This window comes from Protobothrops mucrosquamatus, unplaced genomic scaffold (genome assembly GCF_001527695.2).
Source record: "Protobothrops mucrosquamatus isolate PMUCROS unplaced genomic scaffold, P.Mucros_1.0 scaffold2797, whole genome shotgun sequence".
Taxonomy (NCBI): Eukaryota; Metazoa; Chordata; class Lepidosauria; order Squamata; family Viperidae; genus Protobothrops; species Protobothrops mucrosquamatus.
The window spans coordinates 107,089-128,057 of record NW_015388833.1 but is presented as its reverse complement, the minus strand read 5'-3'; the positions used below and the strand labels follow the sequence as shown (position 1 = coordinate 128,057).

Here is a 20,969-nt window from a genome sequence, read left to right as displayed (position 1 = left end):
AAACAATCAGCTTCTTCAAGAAACATTGCAGTATGGCATTAGGGGAAAGCTGACTTCTTGAAAAAGCTATAAAGTAAGGAACAAAGGCGCACATCAAAGGAAATTGGAGAATCCTTACAGTAACATGCTGAGTCACATCTTGAGGAGACACAAGGTTTAAGCAAAAAAAAAAAAAAGATTTAGCATTATTTTTCAGGCAATTAAAAAAAAAAAAAAACTTTGGTAGGGAGACCTTCCCTTTTCAGCCACAAATTTTAAATCTTTTTGTTGTAATGTTGGTTTACCACATATTTTTTCCTCTTAAGGAAATAACATTACACCTTTTCATTCTTCTTCTGGCTAAACGAAGAAAACAAAAAGGATACACAAAATTGTTGCCCGTGATGGAATTCCTCATCATAAATACCACCAGAAACCAATTGGACACAGATGCCTAAAGAAAACACTTGAGCTAGTCTCCCTTATATATTAAGAGCAGACACTTCTGATTTTATTTAAAAAAAACAAGCAGTAAATGCCAACACAGGGAAAGAATTTGCAGTTAACTCTTAAGTTTTAAAATGAAAAAAGTGATTTAATTAGAATGCTTCTTTAAATAAAACAGCCCTTTTAAATAAAGAAATGATAATAGAATGGCTATATGTTTACAAGTGCCACTAAACCTGATTAATTTTAGGAAAAGACATTTGGACCAGACCCCAACAAAAATGCATTATTATGTTTGTTCAATTTGGACCTTCATTTTGGAAAAATACCGTACTTGTCCTTCCTGAGCTATATTTTCCTTGATAGGATGAAACTGAAACCCTGATTTAGCTATCTAGGCAGTGTTCTGTTTCAATCAGGTTGACTGATATTGACAGACAGACAGACAGTGCAAGAGGCAAGAAAATTATTTTCACAGGAACCACTAAAAAGTGTTACTGATTTTGGAAACAGATGGTTCTAATTTTATATCTCACCAGTGCATTTCTTCCGATTATTTTAGGAACTGAGTGATCAAGCTGGGTCAGAATTTGAAAATTCTGATGTGCGATGGGTCATCACAGTGCCTGCTATCTGGAAGCAGCCTGCAAAGCAGTTTATGAGGCAAGCTGCCTACAAGGTAAGGTGAACATTGCAGGTATAGAGAGTAACAAAGATGAGTTTGATGGAGACATGCAGGTGTAATGCCTAGGCAAGAGGGGCTAAAGCGTTTTTAAATTCTGAAACATTCAGATAACATTTTGAAGTATCTCAGAGACTTCCCTAATTCATTGAACTATAACAAGGAGAAGGTATAGCACAATCATATTTGCAACTTTCTGTTATAGTCAATAAAGTAGCTTAGAAAACCTGTGGAGCTATTTCATGTCTAGCTAGGATGGTTGACATCAGATGAACATTAGCAATCCATCAAATTTGCAACTTTAGAAGTTCCCTGTTTCATATTTTTATGATAGCTAATTAGTTACTAACCCTGCAATATCATTTGCTTCAAAGGTGTTCTGTAGTCTCATTACCCACATGGTCTATATTTAAAAAAAACAACAAAAAAAAACCCCAGGGCAATACAAGTAGTCCTCGACTTAAGACCAGTTGCTTAGCAATCATTCAAAGTTCTGACAGACCCCCCAAAATGGGACTTACAACCTGATTTCAAAATTGTGACATCCAAACCACCATCCCCATTGTCACGTGACCGCATTTTGGGTGCTTGGCAACCAGCCTGCATTTATCACCATTTGTAGAACCTTATGATCCTACGAACATGATTTACCATGGTTTTGCCAGGACCTGATTGTTTACGTCCAGTTTCCGATAAAATCCAGCAAACGGCAAACAGAAGGCTTACTTTATGACTGTCGCATTTACTTAATGATCACCACAAAAAATCAGATTGTAAAATCGGATCTGGTCATATGGTGACCCAATAAAGAATATTCTATTTTATGACCATCATGACTTAACAACTGAAATTGTAGTTATGGTTATAAATCGAGAAGGTACTTATAAATAATAAAGACAGAATTGAAGAAGTTCCTTTGTCTTTTTTAGCAGCCCATGTGTCTCTTTGAGAAATACTCATCTTCTTCCTAATATTTGATAAATTTAGAAACTTTTGGCATTGGGTCCAAGTTTTGTTTTGTTTATATGATTGATGAAGATCGCCTTATTACATCATTGTCCATTGCTTTGAGATTCATTCCCTTTTTAGACTCATTTCCTTTTTAGACATTTAGATGCATCTGTAGAATATCATCTGTTTAATTTTGAGAGCTAGCATGATGTATACAATCCTATTGTCAGTGACTTGGCAGCATATGTTTCCCAAAGGTGCTATGGGTATTTTGATTAACCCCTAATGTATTCTGATAACTTTGAATAATTGTACCCATCACCAATGTTGAGCAACATTTTTTCCAACAATCTATCTTAAAAAGATTACTAATGGTAATGTATCTAAATTATTTTAAGATTTTTGAGAAGGACACAAATGTAGGTAAAGCTCAAACATTAGAGTCTAATGTTAATCTGTCTTGTCTCTGGCCTTATGTTGGTATGCATCTGTAACCATAAAAAATACAAAGTATTCATGTTCTACTAACAATTCTCATGTATAGCAGTGGGATGTTGTTGAGTTTGTGAACATATTAACTAATCAATAATCAGATCAATACACGTACAGGAGAAACGTGTTACAAAAATGAAGAAAATAATGGCAGGCAGGGAATGTGACAAAGTGGAAATATCTGTAGTTGAAACCAAAGACGTCTGCAGGCTATGGCCAAAAAAATGAAGATGGTGCCTGTGACAATACAGGCGCTCTCCATCTTTTATGTGCCTTGTACATAAAAAAAATGGGTATCCCTTAGATCAGGAGTCTCCAACCTTGGCAATTTTAAGACTTGTGGACTTCAACTCCCAGAATTCCTCAGCCAGCTTTGCAGTTGAGATTAAGGGATTGATCCCTTAATCTCAACTGCAGTGTTATGTTATTTTTGGGAAAAAATTAGAAAAATGGTTACCACGCTCAAGTTTGTTGAGGTAGTTTAAAGTTTTGGCCTAAATTCAAATCTTCCTTAGTTCCAAATTACTTGCTAATTTTGGATTGTTCCCAGTGTGTCAACTTTCAATCAATAAATCAATCAGAATAGAGCTGGAAGGGGCCTTGGAGGTCTTCTAGTCCAAACCCCTGTTCAAGCAGGAAACCCCTATACCATTTCAGACAAGTGGCTGTCTAGTCTCTCTGTCCTTCCATGATGAAGCACCCACAATTTCTGAAGGGAGGCCATTCCACTGGTTAATTGTTCTCACTGTTAGGAAGTTTCTCAGTTCCAGGTTGCTTTTCTCCTTGATTAGTTTCCACCCATAAGTTGACCCCCTCTTCTTTGTGGCAGCCCTCAAATACTGGAATACTGCTATCATGTCACTCCTAGTCCTTTTCTCTAGCCATACCCAGTTCTTGCAACCATTCTTCATATGTTTTAGTTTCCAGGTTTTTAATCATCCTAGTTGCTCTTCTCTCCACTTTTTCCAAAATTTCAACATCTTTTTTTGTAATGTGGTGACCGAACCTGGATGCATTATTCCAGGTGTGATCTTACTAAGGTTTTATAAAGCGGTACCAATACTTCATGTGATTTTGAGTCTATGCCTCTGGTTATACAACCAATGATTGCATTAGCTTTTTTGACTGCTGCTGCAAAGTGAACAGTGTTTTTCAAACTTGTCAATTTTAAGATTTCAGTTGTGGAATTCTTCAGTTCTCTGGAGGATATTGTGGTTCTTACTGACTCATAACTAAATATTAGTGTATATAAGAAGGATAGCATTTTTTTAAAAAAATCATGGCAAGTAGCGATTTAAAGCTTTATATCTTGGTTGAACAGAGATTCACTTTCTGTCTGCAGAATATCTAAAGAAATGCATCACATTTGAAATATTAAGGGGAATGGGAAAATTCATGTGAATACCCTTTGTTAGTGGAAACAGATGGTTGTCAGTGGTTTGTTGTTATCATCGCAAAATGTTGTGGATATGATTCTTCTGGTGATACACTAATTAATCCCCTTTGTTACATTAATATTAATGTTTGTTATGGAGCCTGTGAAGTAGGATAAGGTTGCATCATTTTGAAGCTATAATTAATTAAGGAAGCTAATTGATCATTGTATTAAAATGCTCAAAGCAAGAAATGTATGTTAACAATTTCCAATTTAGACCTAATTGCAGGACTTGGATTGCACAAATACGATTAATAGAATCTGTTCCCCCTGCGTTTGCTGTGCAACATAACAACAAACTAATAGGTTAGGTACTTTGAATGAATCCTTCACTGCTACTTCTAAATAACTAGAAATATTTTAGAGCACAAAGTAGTACTGCTGGAGTTAAATAGGTTATCCAGCTGAATTAGTCAGGAAACGTGTGCTATTTGTTGACAAACAGGGATGTGCATCAGCTGAGAGGCTGGTGTGCAAGAAAAGCAAAAGTTAGCTCCTTCTGACCTGCTTCATAGAGCAGAATGTTCACCCCTCCCCCTTTATTAAAGCATCCTAAATAATAAACATGCAGTTAGTGAAACCAATGCAACTACCATAACTGAATTACCTGTGAAGTTAAATTCCTATCTTAGATTTTAAGAAACAACGATAGGTGGTTTAGACCAGCAGTCTCTAACTTTTGTGGCTTGATGATCCAGCTGGGGGAGGGAGAGAGGGGAATCGGGCCACGCGAGTGGCAGGCCGGTGCACATGCACATGTGCACACAACTCAGCTACAAGTCAAGCTGTACATTCATGCCAGCCTGCTCTTGTGCAGCCCGGTTTTGTATAGACCATGACCCGGTAGTGGGCCAGGGGTTGGGGACCCCTTACCAACGTATAATTTATTAAAATAGAAAATAATTGTAATACCCATTTGTTTTGGCAAATGTATATTCAAGAAATGATTTCCCACTACAGGTAGTCCTCAACAACAGTTCATTTAGTGACCGTTAGGAGGTTACAACAGCATTGAAAACTGACTTGTGATCATTTTTCAGACTTAACAACTGCTGCAGCATCCCCATAGTCACGTGATCAAAATTCAGATGCTTGGCAATTGACTCCTATTTATGACGGTTGCAGTGGCCCTGGGCTCATATATTTTCCCTTTTGCAACCTTCTGACAAGCAAAGTCAATGGGGAATCCAGATTCACTTAATCCTGTTAACTAACAACTGCAGTAATTCACTTAACTGTGGCAATAAAGGTCGTAAAAATGGGACAAAACTCACTTAAGAACTATCTCACTTAGCGACAGAAATTTTGGGCTCAATGGAGGTAGCAAGTCAAGGACTGCCTGTATTTCCTGTAATGGTGGGGTTGGATTAATTTTTTATGTAATGAAACCAGTGCTTTCTATCTCTAAAACAATTTTGCTTCTGAAACCAGTTTCAGTGTCCATTAGAGGTTGGTTAGGATATACCAGGGGTAGGCAACCTTGGCTCTTTTATGACTCGTGGACTTCAACTTCCAGAATTGGAGTTGAAGTCCACGAGTCATAAGAGAGCCAAGGTTGCCTATCCCTGGGATATACACTTGGAATATGTCTCTGGGACAAAATAAGTTCTCTTTTTTGGTACTATAAACTGGTCCACACACCTCATTTTATATCCTAACATAGAAAATTGCAAAAAACCCAAGGGATCAACCGAAGAAGTAGATGCATATTCTACTAAAATAGCATACTTAATCTATTTCATTTCTGTTTGAATGCTCCAGAATATTGACAAATCATGTTGTGTTTGGATTCTTTTATGCCATATTATTTGTAACATAGATAGTGTGCATATACCAGAAATTCATGTGCATATTTATATATGCTATAATTCAGTTCTTTGAATTCTGGCCACACATAACTGGAAGTAGTTTTCATTGAATTCCACTTCTCTGTAGGCATGAACGAAAGCGCACGTTGTTACTCAATTCAGCTAGATAAAGTGGTTAATTAACTTTCAATTAATCAAGGAATCATTTTATCGATCAGTGATGATTCTTCAATTAAAAAGACAGGATACTAGATTCTGTGGACTGAAAATGTTTGAAAACTCTGGCTTAATCCATCAAAGGAAAATGAATCAGCCACGTGCCAATTTTAAGACATTTTAAAACTTCTGAATGGACAATTTCAGAGTGCTGCTTTGAACTAGCAGAAGGATAATTGACAGTGGACAAGGGTTTTGGTTAAAAAGTTACGGATAAGAGGTTTCTAAATTAGGCTATACAGTTAGAGTCTGTAATTTTAGTAATGACTTAGAAGTAGAATGTTTGTGTATGTATACACACACACATTGTATTACTTAGTTGGGTAATGAACATCTGTAAGCAAATAGTGTTGAATTCATTTTTTTTAAATTTTTTGAGAAGTTATTATATTTTAGAGATACCTAACTATGTTGGGGATTGGAGTACTATTCTTCCCCCCCAAAATAGGGCTCTAGTGCACTACTTAATAAAAAGAAACTTAACCCTAGCCTTCAATTTTTTTAAAATGCCAATTAGAAGACATTGTTTCATACTTTATAAAATATCTTGTCAGTCCAACATATATGCCATGCAGATCATTAAAACAGGACGTTTTTTAAATTAAAAATTATACTCTGCTCTAAAGATGCTTTTTCAAGAGGCAATTGGACTTTCTTGTTTTGAAGATGTTTTACTTCTCATCCAAGAAGCTTCTTCAGCTCTTACTGGATGGTGGGGAATGGAAGGATTTATATTCCTTGCAGATAGCTGGTCATTTGCATTCTTTTAGGGAACCGTTGAGGCCACTTGGAGGTTTATCTGTGCCCTCAAGGAAAATCATCTGAATTGTGCAAATGGTTGTGGAGCCTTCTTGGAACTTCTAAAAGGATGTGTTGTAGACTGGAGATAGATGATATTGTATCCCTGAATCTTGTCCTGATGGGTTTGTTTTCCTATGTTGTGCCATGCATTTATGAAGTGGTTGTTTTGTTTCCCCAATGTACAGATCTGCACATGTCTTACTGCATTGTACTGCATATACCGTGTTGCTTAGTTTGTGTCTGGGTGTTTTATCTGGGGTGGACAAGCTTCTGCCTTATTGTATTCTTGGGTTTAAAGTGTGTACGTATGTTGTGTTGGCTGAAGATCTTCCTGAGCTTTTCAGATATTCCTGCAATGTGTGGAATGACAGCCTTGCTTTGTTTATTGTTCTGTTCTGTTATGGAGGAGCTCCTGCTGGGTCTTTTTTGGAATTTGATGAAGGCCCAGTTGGAATAGCCACACATTCTGAGGGCTTCCTTGACGTGTTTTAGTTCTTCTTGTTTCCCATCTTTGCCAGTAGGCAGGCCATCAGCTCAGTGCTGTAGGCTTCTGATAACTCCCATTTTGTACTCCAATGGAAGGTGAGAGTCAAAATGTAAATATTGATAAAGGCTTTGGGACACTGGGATAACCATGACCTGGATGACTGAGAATCTTCATAGACATTTATACTCTGCTCTATTGCATCCATGCCACTCAAAAGCAGTTTGCAGAAATTGATGTTATGTTAGTAAATACATGAGATATATTGTTGTGATCCATCTATTGTATCCTGGTTTAAAAACAGTGCCAGGAACTTGTGTCCCTTCAAAATGTCTGCGTCTGTTTCTCACTGTTGACTCCCACATGAACTGAGGAAGCAGTAGGTTTTGTACTCATTTAAAAACTAAACCTTTTGAAATATATAGTCTTCCACTCTCCTTGATCAGCCTTGCTTATTGTAGGTTAAAATAGTTTTTTTTTTCACTCCTGGGATTGAGCTTCAGACCCCTGAAAATGGAGTAGACCAAATAGTAGTCAATGCTGCTAGATTACGAACAAGTGAAAAAAAAGGTGTTTCTTTTGGCATGATCAATATTTTCTGATAGCTTCTTAAAAACTAAAACACTGTTTTAATACTGGTAAGCATATTTAGCCCCAATATCCAAAAGCTATTGCCTCATGCTATGAAACATTTTTTTTAAAAAAAAAGTTGTCATGGCTCAAATAAAAATATTTTAATTTTGGCTTGAATGCATAGGCTTTTCCAATCTGTCAAAGGCCCAGAATTTTTGATACTCCCATATATTATTTTCTCAACCTCATCTCGTTACTCTCACAATTGTTTTGTGCCCATTGAAGTTAATGGGCCAAGTTAATGTGGGGAAGACAGAAAAATGCAACTTTTAAGATTATATTCTAATGAATTAAAGTCACTGTCTCAGATTAAGAGTATTGATTCATGCGGTCTTTTCAGACCTTGCATAAATAGTCTTAGTAGTTCAAATAAATCTTTTCATTTTATTGATTGATCGGTATGAGATCAGATATATTTTAAACATTTGTACAACATCTTGGCAGTTTTAATGGAAAGTCAGTTATAACTATAATTAATAAATGAATATTAGATGCTCTCCCAGAGTGTAAGAGCTGATCCAGATGAGGCAAAAAAGAATAAGGTTACATTGGTTGTTTTGCAACCAGTGCAACTTAATTTGAAAAGCCTAACAAATAGATAATTTATCCAACTGTTAGGCTTAAATTGCAGAAAACAATTAGAGTAACCTTGCTCTTTTTTGCCTCACCTGGTTTAAAATATTTCTTGATACATTCTAAGGACCTCTGACACTATATTCAGTAAGCAAAGTATACAACAACAACTTTATTGTCACTTTGAATGTACACCAATTGGCATACATCAAAATGAAATTTCGTTGCATACAGCTCTCAAAGGGTCACCACCTCCGATATACACTCCTTGTTTGTGGCCAGCTCAAGTTTCAGAATGTCAATTTTAGTCTCTAGGGCAGTGATGGCGAACGTTTTAGAGACCGAGTGCCCAAATTGCCACCCAAAACCCACTTATGCATCGTCGGGTGCCGGGTGGGTGTGGCCCATTGGGTGGGCGTGGCTGCGGTGGTAACAGCAGACTGGGTGGGACTAAAAAGTTCAATCAATTAATTCCAACTTTGCGAGATCTTTTTTTTCCCCGCAAGAAGTTAAAATTGATTGATTGATTGAACCCTTTTTTTTTTTTTTGCACATGGCGGTGGAGACCTAAAGCGAAAAGGTTTTATAAAACCCAGCTGAAGGCCTAGGACTGGGGTGACGGCGTGCATGCCCACAGAGAGGGCTCTGAGTGCCGCCTCTGGCACCCGTGCCATAGGTTCACCACCACTGCTCTAGGGAGCAAACAGGACAGATGGAAACAGAGCTCCATGTGGATTCGCCCTCAAATTAGCTTGTATTCCTGCACGACAACCTTGGCTCCTTTCCTTTTTCTGATCCTGACTCTTCCACCTTTTCCTTAGAGGCCTTGCTTGTATAGATTTCTATCTCCAGTAAAACAAAACTGTATATTTCAATATTCAGTCAAAAAATTAATATGTAATAGAGATGGGAGGAAAAGAAAAAAGAAAAGTCAGGATTAGGATTAAAGGTATTGTCGATTTACACCCACAATTGAGCCCAAAATTTCTATTGCTAAGTGAGACAGTTGTTAATTAATAAATATTGACCTGTTTTACAATCTTTCATGCCACAGTTAAGTGAATCAATGCAGTTGTTAAGTTAGTAACATGGTTGTTAAGTGAATCTGACTTCCCTATTGACTTTGCTTTTCCAGAAAGTCACAAAAGGGGGTTGCATGACCCTAGTTGCATGACTGTCATAAATATGAGTCAAGCATCTGAATTTTGATCACATGACCATGGGGATGCTGCAGTGTGAAAAACGGTCGTAAGTCACTTTTTTTCAGTGCTGTTGTAACTTCAAAAGGTCACTAAAGAAACTGTTGTAAGTCGAGAATTACCTGTACTTTTGAGCACGGTATGTACGTAAAAATAAATAAAACGATCTTTTTACAATTCCATCTCATTTCTCACAGGCAGGCATGGCATCCCCGGAGATTCCTGAACAACTGATAATTGCCTTGGAACCAGAAGCTGCATCAATTTATTGCAGGAAACTCCGCCTTCATCAGATGATAGACCTAAGCAGCAGAGCGCCCGTCAATGGCTACACTCCAAGTGAAACTATTGCCTCAGGCTTCACGCCAGGTACCGCCCTTTTAATCAGACTTTGATTGGATGATGCATCTAATTCCTGCACATTCCACACTTTTTCTTACGGAAATATTTAGACAAATTTTCTCTCTGTAAGTTGGTCTTAGTTTGATAGTGGGGGAAACCAAGAATGAGGTGCCACAAATAAAACATTCTCTTGCTTATTAGCTTTCTCCTGGGATTATGAAATTTACATGCAAACATACGTGGAGGTGTGTTAAAGATTCATTTATACCACTGTAATCAAACTGAAGTGTTTGCAGTTTTAGAGAACAATAAACTGCTAATGGGTATTATTTACTGATTTAACTTAAGTATATGTTTTAAGAAATGTATATGGCTGTGCAGCTCAAACATTGCAGCTTTGAGAAGCATAGAACAAATTTAGGAATAGATATCAAATGAAAATAAACATTTTAATTAAAATTTAGTAAACAATAATGAACAGTGACCCAAATTTACTGTTTTTCTTTATTTCTTTATTTGGAAACTATGAACTCCAGACAGGAACTTTAATCATCCTGGCTCCAGGGCCCAAGGATATGCCTAATTATGGCAAAAAAGATAATATGTGAAATTGTTTTCCAAAACTGGAGAATAAAAGAAAAAAAAAACCCTTGCTTTTCCCCATTCTTTAACCAACCATGCTGATTTTTGTGAACAAAGGAAAACATAAATGCATTTCAGATTAGATAATCTGGACCACTGCAAACTGGAAGAGGTTATAATTTCAACCTGAGAGAACCCTCCTGCCAGGAATTCCCAGTGAATCTCTTGATTCAACTTATTCTGACTGCCTAGGGCAGGGGTAGGCAACCTTGGCTCTTTTATGACTTGTGGACTTCAGCTCCCAGAATTCCTGAGCCAGCTGGGAGTTGAAGTCCACAAGTCATAAAAGAGCCAAGGTTGCCTACCCCTGGCCTAGGGCCTTTCCCTTCATCCTAGCTGTAAGGGGGGGGGGAGGGAGAAAACAACAACTAAAACTCCAAGGACAATGATAATAGTTTCTTTTTTATTTTGTTATGTTGGGAATTGATGGGAGTCAGGTGGCATATAAATTGATGATGATGGTGATGATGATGCTATTGTTGGGCTTAGGATTCAGCAATCACAAAATGCCCGTTGAGCAGAAGGCAATTTTTCCAGCAGGATATCCTGTTTGTTTTGTGGACCTGTGGCCATTGCTGGAGATAAGAATAAGATGGTCGTCTTCTGTTTTCCAGCATTCCTGTTTCCTTTGAGTTTTTTCAAATTAAAATAATCTTTTAAGAAATAAGATGGGAAAGGGAGACTTAATTGAGTGAAAAGGGAGTGCCTAAAGACAGTTTGGTGTGAGTAGGCACCATGTTGTGCATTTCTCTCCTATAGATTAGCTAGGATTGACTAGGCAAATGATCTGCCCTAATGTCTGACAGATTCTCTTATTCATAGTTATTTATAAATTAATAGCCTAACTAATAACAAAATATTGCAAAACCACTTTCAGCAGAATTTGTTTTGTTTATCTTTATGGTATGCTTATGGCAAGTTTACAAGAAAGGGTTTGGTTTATATAGAATTAAAAGCTTTCCAACTACCATCGAAGTCTACTTTGAGTCAATTTGTTGAAAGAATTATACCAAGCTCTACACCTTTTTTGGGACTAGAGTTTTGATTATCAACGTATGGGTTGTAATTCGTAACCAAATGATGTCCAGCCCACTTTCCTGCATCCGCTTTCTGCTCCATATGCACACAGCTTTGCTTTTGCTCTTTTATACTCAAGCCATTTTCTCTCTGTGTCACCACTAGCAAAAGAACACATTCGACGAAATCGACAGAGCCGCACCTTTTTGGTTGAAAATGTCATAGGAGAAATCTGGTCCGAGCTGGAGGAAGGTAGTGTCCTTTCCCTTTGCTCTTGCTGGTTTTGCATTGCCAGCGGAATTGGGTTCTCTGTGAAACGCTTGTCTTGTTCCCTTTGGTGCCTTTAAGATTATTCGATACTAATAAATGCTGAAGGCCACATAAAGGCATATTTGTAAATACATGTCTTAAAAATTCTAGGCTACTGAACAAAACTTCTGTTGTTCCTTACTGCAGTTACTTCCATACCCATCCATTGCTTCCCATAATGTGGGCATTCTCTAGAGCAGGGGTGTCAAACTCAATTTCATTGAGGGCCGCATCAGCATTGCAGTTGCCCTCGGGGGGCCGGGTAGGTGTGGCCAGGGTGGGTGCGGCCTACTGGGTGGGTGTAGATGGAGTGGGTGTGGCCTATTGGGTGGGCATGGCCAGCTCTACATCGTTCGCGTCAAGGGTGCCTGTGGGAGCCTGGGCAGGAGTGGGACAGATCTGAGGGTCTCTGGTAGAAGGGGGTGGGACCGGGGCAAGCGCCAAGGCATGGTCCATTTCTTCATTCCTCACAAAGGGTGACACCTCCCCAGCATGCACCCAGGGGGCGTGGGCCGACACAGCAGGGGCTGGTTCCTCGCTATTTCTAGACGGCCTTGTGGAGCTAAGACTGAATGTGTTTCAGCATAGATGGCCACCACAAAATTGTACATTGGCTCGCAGACGGCCTGGGCCAGAGCCAAGGCAGCGGGGCCGTTCCCTCACTGTTTCCAGGATGGCTTCGCGGGCCACATGAAACCACTTTGCGGGCCACATCCGGCCCCCGGGCCTTGTGTTTGACATGTCTGCTCTAGAGGTGTGGACCTGTTGTCAACACCAGACAGGTTGGCTAAAGGATTTTAGAATTTGGAATGTATCCTTCTGAAAGATGCCCTGCCTTTGTAATTTATATACGGGGTGCTGCTTTTAAAGATTGTCCTAAATTGTCAGCTGATCCATGGAAGTCAAAATTGTTAGCAAAGTCTTGCTGATACAAGTCATATCATACAGGGCTTTAATTTTTCAGTGGCTTTTAGCCTGCTTACATACAGAATTCAGCATGTTTTTAATAAACTCTTATGCCCCATGTAAATTAATTGACTCATATGGCTTTCAGAAAGAGGATTTTTTTTTTGGTAGCGGTATCCTAATTATTTAAAAAAAAATTCACCACCATCTAAAAGTAATCGTAATTTTGTTGGTCTATGAATTGCTTAAAAGATTTGGGCTGTGAACCGAACTGTAAATTCTTTAAATAAGACATCTGCTGCCCAAAAAGGATAATAACAGTGAAGCAATAGAACTCAGTTGCCATTGTGTGACTCATTCAAGAACAATTTATTTTTATATATTTAAATATATTATAAATTTAGAAACTACCCATCTCCCTCACAGAGGGACTCTGGATTGTGAGTGGTGTACAAGTAAAATATAAAAACATAAATATTATATTAGGAAGCAAGAATAGTTAAATTTAAAGTTTAAAAGGTGGGAGGAGGGAGGGTCTTCAAGAGACTAACCAGGCCCATGGCTGCTTGTTCCTTTGGAAGCCCCAAGCAAGTTGGCAGAGCGAGGTCTTCAGACATTTCCAAAAGGCCAGGAAAGTGGGGGCCCACCTCACCTGTTGGGGGGGGGAATGTTTCAAAGGGCAGGGACAATGACAGACAAGGCTCTCTACCTGGATCCTGCCAGTCATAATTCTTTAACTGACAGGTCTATAACTTCCTTCTAGTCAATGTCCAGGTCCAAAGGTTTCATATTTTGTAGTCACACTTAATTGATTGTTACACTGGTTGTGGCAAAAACCTTGAACCAAGATCATGCTTCAAGCATTTTTAACTGATGGGCTCCCCAACATTACTTCCCTGCCTGATTGGGTGGGATGGGCCATTGTAATGGGACGAAGATGGTTCTGCTGGTGGTGTGACCTAATTCTGTACCAGCTGAAGCTTCCAGATACTCTTCAAGGACAGCCCCATGTAAAGTACATTGCAATAGTCCAAACGAGATGAACAATTGCAGGGTTGTTTAAAGGCATAATGAAAGCACAATGCTTTGAGGTGAAGGAACCACTATAAACCTATTTATCTTTATTAACTCACACATTATTTAAAGCAAATGACAGTATAAATAAGACATTGTAGTTTTCACTCAGTACTCTGTTCAAGCATCAGTGGCTAAATGTGCTGCATTCCTAATTTGCTTTCCATTTTCAAATCACTGCCTACTCAGTAGCAAATTAACTCACACAGTGAAATATATTTGTAGCTTTTGGCACAGGCTTCAGTTACATGATTTTTTTTTTTTTTTGTAAACCACTTGTGATTTTTATGAAGTGCCTTTTAAAATAAATGCAAAATACCCATTCGGGGAGAAAACCCAACTGTTCTTATTCCCTTTGAATTAACAGGCGACCGTTATATAGTTGTGGATGGGGGAGGAGGAACAGTTGACGTGACTGTGCACCAGATTAGGTTACCAGAAGGACACCTGAAGGAACTGTACAAGGCGACAGGTGAAGTGGTATTCCTCACTCCTACAGTTTATAGAGCATTTAATTTTTTCACTCAGAGAATAACTTGTTATAAGATTTGCTGGAAATCATGTAGCCTGTTCTAAAGGAACTTATCTTTTAAAAAGCAAAAATTGGCATTATGTGCCTCAACTTTCTTTGCTTCAAGCAATGAAGAAGAAATCATACAGTGCATTGGTTCTACTGTATAATTTTATCCCTCGGGTTCCTTATGAGTTTTTCTGGGTTACTGAGATCAGAATATCAGTTTATTCTAATAGGCATTTTAAATGAAGAAAGCATACATAGGAACTGCTACATGCATACATATATTATTCACTTGGGGACTTCTTGAGAAATGACACATTCGAAGAACATGTTAAGTTATGTTGTGGGATCATCATCATTTTGGCTAGCCACGGACAACCTACTATCCATGGCTTTTATACAGATGCTTCATTCTCCTCCATGAATGGACCATCTGATGGTGCCAGGATCTCTCTCACATAGATTTCTAGACACAATTATGGGTGGATACATAGAGTTAGAGCTGTGTCCCCTTATACACTGAGTATACAAATATAGCATGTTTGGCCATGAGCATTTTAATGGCAAAGAACAAACGCAGCTGATTCCTGTCATCCTGATCATATGGGAAAGATATTGAAAATTCACGGCAGTACTCCCATTGCCTTTGATAGCCTTTTATCACAGCAAGAACGTGCTCGAATTTTCTAGGCAAAATCTTTATAAATCCACTAATCCTCCTTAGTGTTAGCATATAAAATACAAAGATTTGATAACGCCAGTAGGAGTTGACATATTTCTATTGCTCACTCATGAGACCATGTTGATGTCACTATCTCTTTTATATGAAGTACAACAAAGTGATTATTTTAATTTCTACTGACTTGGGGGTTTAGCATAATAAATGCTATAATTCCCTTTCAGTTTGACCCATTTAGAAGATGCTGCCTTCCATCACTACTTTTCAAGAAGTTTTCCTGATTGAGGCAAAATAGATTTCTGGGTTTACTGTCAGTGTTCCTTCTCTTTAGTAATTTGGGAAACGTATGGAGATGATTTATTATTTTGGGGCAGTAGGGGCAGAAGATCTATTTGTAGCTCTTTACATGATTTGCTACAGATTAGTAAGGTTCTACAACATCCAAATGTTGCATCTTTTTAAAAAAACATTATCAGAATTTTACAGTACATTAAAAGTGTAAACAAAATGTGAAAAAAGAAAGCATAGCTTTTTGACTTTTGCTTTTTCTATCCAGTAATTACCATCTTACTCTTTCCCCCTTCCTCTTTAACCCTTTCTAATTCACAAATTCATAAATCATCAGTCCTCTTAGCAAAATCATATAAAGCTTCCAGTGTTTTTTTTAAGTCTTAATTATTTTTTCTCTGACAGTCTGTTATAATTCTAGGTCTGAAATTCCTCAAGAACAAATTATACAATCTCTACACTGAGTATCATGGAGTTATCCTCTTAGCCACAGACAAAATATTAAAGTCACATTTGAAGTAATTTAGTTACTTCCCTGTAACCTGCATTTCAAATTAGTTGAAAGGATTTAATAGCTTTATTTGCTAATATTAAATTAAAAACTAATACTGAAAGCAAGTTATATAGGATTCTGGGAGAAACATCCAAGGTTTTGAAGGCCCCATGTGCCTATGAGATCAAAAGTGATAGATCCTTAGTGATTTTGATCTACATTTAGTCATAACATGCTTAAGCAGATCTAATGGGACTAGAATTAATCATGATTATCCGTCTCCCTGATTTCAGTGGTTCTCTTCTATACCTGGACATATAAAATCCAGTCAAGATTCTAGAAGCTTGCTTTAAAAAAAGGGGGGAAAAAGCATATTGCTATACCCATTCATTTTTCGCTGTGTCATTTCTTAAATAATATTATCTAGTAACAATATTATATTTCTCATGCAGGAGGGCCATATGGCTCTTTAGGTGTGGACTATGAATTTGAAAAACTTCTGTGCAAAATATTTGGTGAAGATTTTATTGAACAATTTAAAATCAAGCGGCCTGCTGCCTGGGTTGATCTGATGATAGCATTTGAATCTCGCAAGAGAGCAGCAGCTCCTGATCGGACCAATCCACTGAACATCACCCTGCCTTTTTCTTTCATTGACTACTACAAGAAGTTTCGAGGCCACAGTGTAGAACATGCCTTAAGGAAAAGCAAGTAAGTCAGAAATTAGTCACACCGTTCTGTGGCTGTTTTTTCTGGTAAAAAATCATATGGAATCACTGATCCCTTGTTTTTTTTTGGGGGGGGGGGGGATAGAAGTGCATAATATTCATCATAGAAAAATCCAGAAAGTTTCTTGTGTTTAGTTGCATGAAATATGAATAATTAATTCAAGTACATCTGGACAAAATTGCTGACAATATGTTAAGGAACACTAGCATATACAAAGTCCCCCTCCCTCCCTTTCCAGCATTAAGATTGTAAAATTGCCAAACCCAAACCTCCCTCCTTAACTAGTCCATTACAAAAAAGAAAACCACAGCTTTTTCTGCCCCTTCCTTAAAATTGCATTTTGTGAAATTGCTCCATTTATCATGAGGATGTAAACTGTTTATCATAGCATCTGCTAATGTAAACAATCTTAAAGTCGTGTAAGAAGGATGTGGGGTTTTTCCCCCCTGCTGTTTGGAATAATGTCCCATTAATAAACGATAGAAAGGATGGTGTAGTAACTATGTAAAAGTCAACGGCATATCTTTAGAATTTTTAAAAAGCACCAAATGCCTCTTCTGACAGGAGGGTGAAAAATCCAGCTCTCTGCTACAGAAACATTTCTGTTCACACAAAAGATGACACTTGAATTTCACTAGCTGGCTAGGCCTCATTGTCATCATGCTGTTCTGATCCAAAAGGCTCACCAACTCAAAAGCAGCTCTTGAGAAAGTGAGTGCCCTTCCTTGTGCAAACAGATGTGTTTGGCTAGTGCAAAGCCTGTAGTCATCTTTAGAAGCATGGCCTTGCTGTGAATTACTTTTCGTTTGTTAACAAGTGGCAATCAGATCAAGATCTTCCTTCAGATGAGGAGCTCTGCCTGACTACTTTGCAGGGAGAAGGGATGTCAGGCACAAAAAATAAGTTACATTTCAGTTGCAGAATAGGCAAGAGTTTCCCGCCAGTTTTAAACAATATTTCCCTTCTAGGAAGTTGTAACTGTAGAGGTGTACACAGGAATGTGGGCTGACCTTTCCTTAAGACTTCTCCATCTTGGTGTTAAACTGAAAATGGGACTGCACAAGTGAGATTGACTGTTTGACCTCTGACCCTAAAATCTTTGTTCCTGTGGGACAACAGCGAGGCTGGAGTTGAAGGGGCAGAGCTGGTGTACATCCTTGTACTAACCTTCTGCGTGTAGACTTATGAATACTCAGTAGGATCTTTTTCAGTCTTTTTCCCAAATGGAATATTGATCCATCTCTTCACATTCCCTCATTCCCTACAAAAAGTTGCAAGGCATTCTTAACCTGTACAATGTTGCCTCCCTTGACTTCATGACTATCTCCAAGAATGTTTCGTAGAACTAGCATAGTTTTTTTTTAAAGTTGCTTTCTTTCTTTTTTTTTTCAGTGTGGATTTTGTGAAGTGGTCCTCTCAAGGAATGCTGAGAATGAGTCCTGATGCAATGAATGCCCTCTTCAAACCTACAATTGACCAAATTATAGAGCATCTCAGTAGGTATTAAGGGTGTATAAGGCTTTAAAATAGTCATTAAGAGTCAGAACATTCAGAATTTAGAGACCATCTCATCTCGTCACAAAAAATATTATTCCAAAACGTTTATCATGTTGCACTTTTTTTAGCAGTTGCTGAGTCTGAATGTATAAGTCTTTTATCGTAATTTCCACTGAACATATAGCCTGAAAAATACAAATTCAGTATGACAGAAATAATTATATTTGGGTTTAAAGATTATCATTTTTGTAGGATTATCGTTGAGATTATCAAGTTATATGTGAAGAACATTGCCCATTTTGATTTACTTACACTATCTCCCGTTATGAACAGAAGTATCTGTATATTCCCCCATAGGCACACATGCACACCTTTGTTCCTAGCCTTTTTATAATGAGTTTATTCTCATGAGACTAGATTCTTTTTTCACTGGGTGCGCTTATTTTTCTGACCCCATCGATTTCTTTCTCTGCTCAGGTGATATTTTTGAAAAACCGGAACTGACAAATGTAAAGTTCCTGTTCCTTGTGGGTGGATTTGCAGAAGCCCCACTACTACAACAAGCTGTCCAGAATGCTTTTGGTTCAAAATGCCGAATCATCATTCCTCAAGATGTGGGGCTCACAATCCTCAAAGGAGCCGTCCTTTTTGGTCTGGATCCTGCTGTCATTAAAGTGCGCCGGTCCCCCTTGACCTATGGGGTGGGGGTCCTGAATCGCTACGTAGAAGGGAAGCACCCTACTGAAAAGCTGCTAGTTAAAGATGGCACCCGTTGGTGCACTGATGTCTTCGACAAATTTATCTCGGCTGACCAATCGGTGGCACTTGGTGAGACCGTGTCCCGCAGCTATACCCCTGCCAAGCCTTCTCAGCTGGTCATTGTGATCAACATCTACAGCTCGGAACACGATAATGTGAATTTCATCACTGAAGCTGGAGTGAGGAAGTGTGGCACACTCCGCTTGGATCTCACTGGAACTGACAAATCCGTGCCAGGCCGGAGGGAAATTAAAACGCTAATGCAGTTTGGAGACACTGAGATTAAAGCCATGGCAATTGATGTTGCCACTTCTAAAAGTGTAAAAGCTGGTATTGATTTCTTAAACTACTGATTTCTTTTTCTTTTCCATGGCCCCCACCACCTATTGTTTCAATGTTTTGTTCACTGGCTGCCAAAAACATCCTGAATTTAGGCTAGAAAGATAAAGCATAGAAGAAGAAAAGCATCAGGATTTTTAATTATTATTCTTTGCTCTTGAAATTACCAATTGAAAATCTGAACAAGGAGTTACCAGGTGCTACCCAGTAAACAACATATTTGAACAGCCAAAATATGTAATGAAAATTAAGCACTGAAATATTACTGCTCTATTTATTTGGGAGACATATCGCTGTACTTGATGTCTTTCATATGCTCTGAATTTTAGGGCCTAATAATCAAACCTGTTACTTCTACATTTAGGGTACCAACTAATCTACTTTTTTTTGGCGCACTAAAAGTGAAATTTATAATCACGATTTGTGGCTATCAGTTTCACAGTAGAAATATGTTAAGTCTTCAGCAATTTTAAAAGCCAACCTCTCTTATTTATTTGATGAAGTAGGAATACTGGAATTTAAGCATGTAAAAATACAAATGAACAGCTGCTGCAAACCAGGTTTAGAAATTGGGTCTTTGTAGCATGAAACTATTTCTTTATAGGATCAAATGACGTGTTGGTTTGGTGGGGGTTTGCTTCTGTTCAATGAAGTTTTAAGTTAGTAAACCTGTTAGAGCTGCAATCTTATTAAAGAAATTGATCCAATAGTAACATTTGCTGGAAGTGCTGAAGCAAGAAGTATACTTTATTTAATTTCTAGATAATGCCAACACACATTAGAACATTATTTTAGGAAAGGAATTCCTCCTCCCTGTGGAGAGAAGTAGCATTGCACCTGAATAATTTGCCATTTATAGTTTTAAAAGCACTCCTTTATAATGCTCTATCCAATTACTTAACACCAACTTTAATTTTGCAGCACTGATGTTTGCATTTCTCCCTTTTTCAATATTGAATAGGAATGCTTTCCAAAGATTAAACCAATTCTGTAAATGAGAAAGTGTCCCTACTTCCCATTTTACTGTTGGCCAACCTCTGGCTTTATTTATCTATACCTCTCTTCAGCCAGTTCTTGTACAAAACAAACAAGAGGTGTGGTAGCAATAGTTAACCAGAGATCATCTCTATCCTCAGGTTGTAGAATGAAAGAATCCATTTTCATTGCCTTTCTCAGCCATGCCAAACAAAGGGAGAACTTCCTGTGTTGATCCTAGGGAATGGTATCTCATACAAGCGATAACATTTTCCTGGGACCAACTTGATAAAATAATTCATATAACTCCACAAAAGTTACTCAACATTTCATTAAGGAAAAAACCCTATTAAATTTACAACTATGTACGGCAGAGGTCCCCAACCTTTTGGGCACCAGAGACCGGTTCTGTGGAGAAAGGGTTTTCCACAGACCGGAGAGTGCGTGATTTTGTGTGTTTGTTGCCTGCATCCCATGGACTGGTTGTTTGTGCGGACTGGTTGCTGGCATGCCGTGGCCTGGTACCGGTCCACGGACCAGAGGTTGGGGACCCCTGGTGTATGGTGTTACGTTGTTTACCATTCTCTGCAAAATAACAGCCCTCCCTAATCTTCCCTTTGGAGTAACTGCATAAACTGATATTGAAAAAGCTGAATATTCCTTGAACAGAATGTGCTGTCTTCAGTTTAGCTCCTTGTGAGCT

General features: G+C 38.2%; 1 protein-coding gene across 1 annotated transcript; it reads left to right on the top strand.

Annotated features, from left to right (window-relative positions):
- The first annotated feature begins 1,069 nt into the window (after positions 1–1,069).
- On the top strand, positions 1,070–19,305 carry HSPA12A (heat shock protein family A (Hsp70) member 12A). Its single transcript, XM_015825777.1, has 7 exons — positions 1,070–1,105; positions 9,898–10,069; positions 11,867–11,953; positions 14,358–14,462; positions 16,420–16,678; positions 18,089–18,192; positions 18,671–19,305. The coding sequence occupies exons 1-7, from the start codon at positions 1,085–1,087 to the stop codon at positions 19,303–19,305; spliced, it is 1,383 nt and encodes a 460-aa protein (XP_015681263.1). The 5' UTR covers positions 1,070–1,084.
- The last annotated feature ends 1,664 nt before the right edge of the window (positions 19,306–20,969 follow it).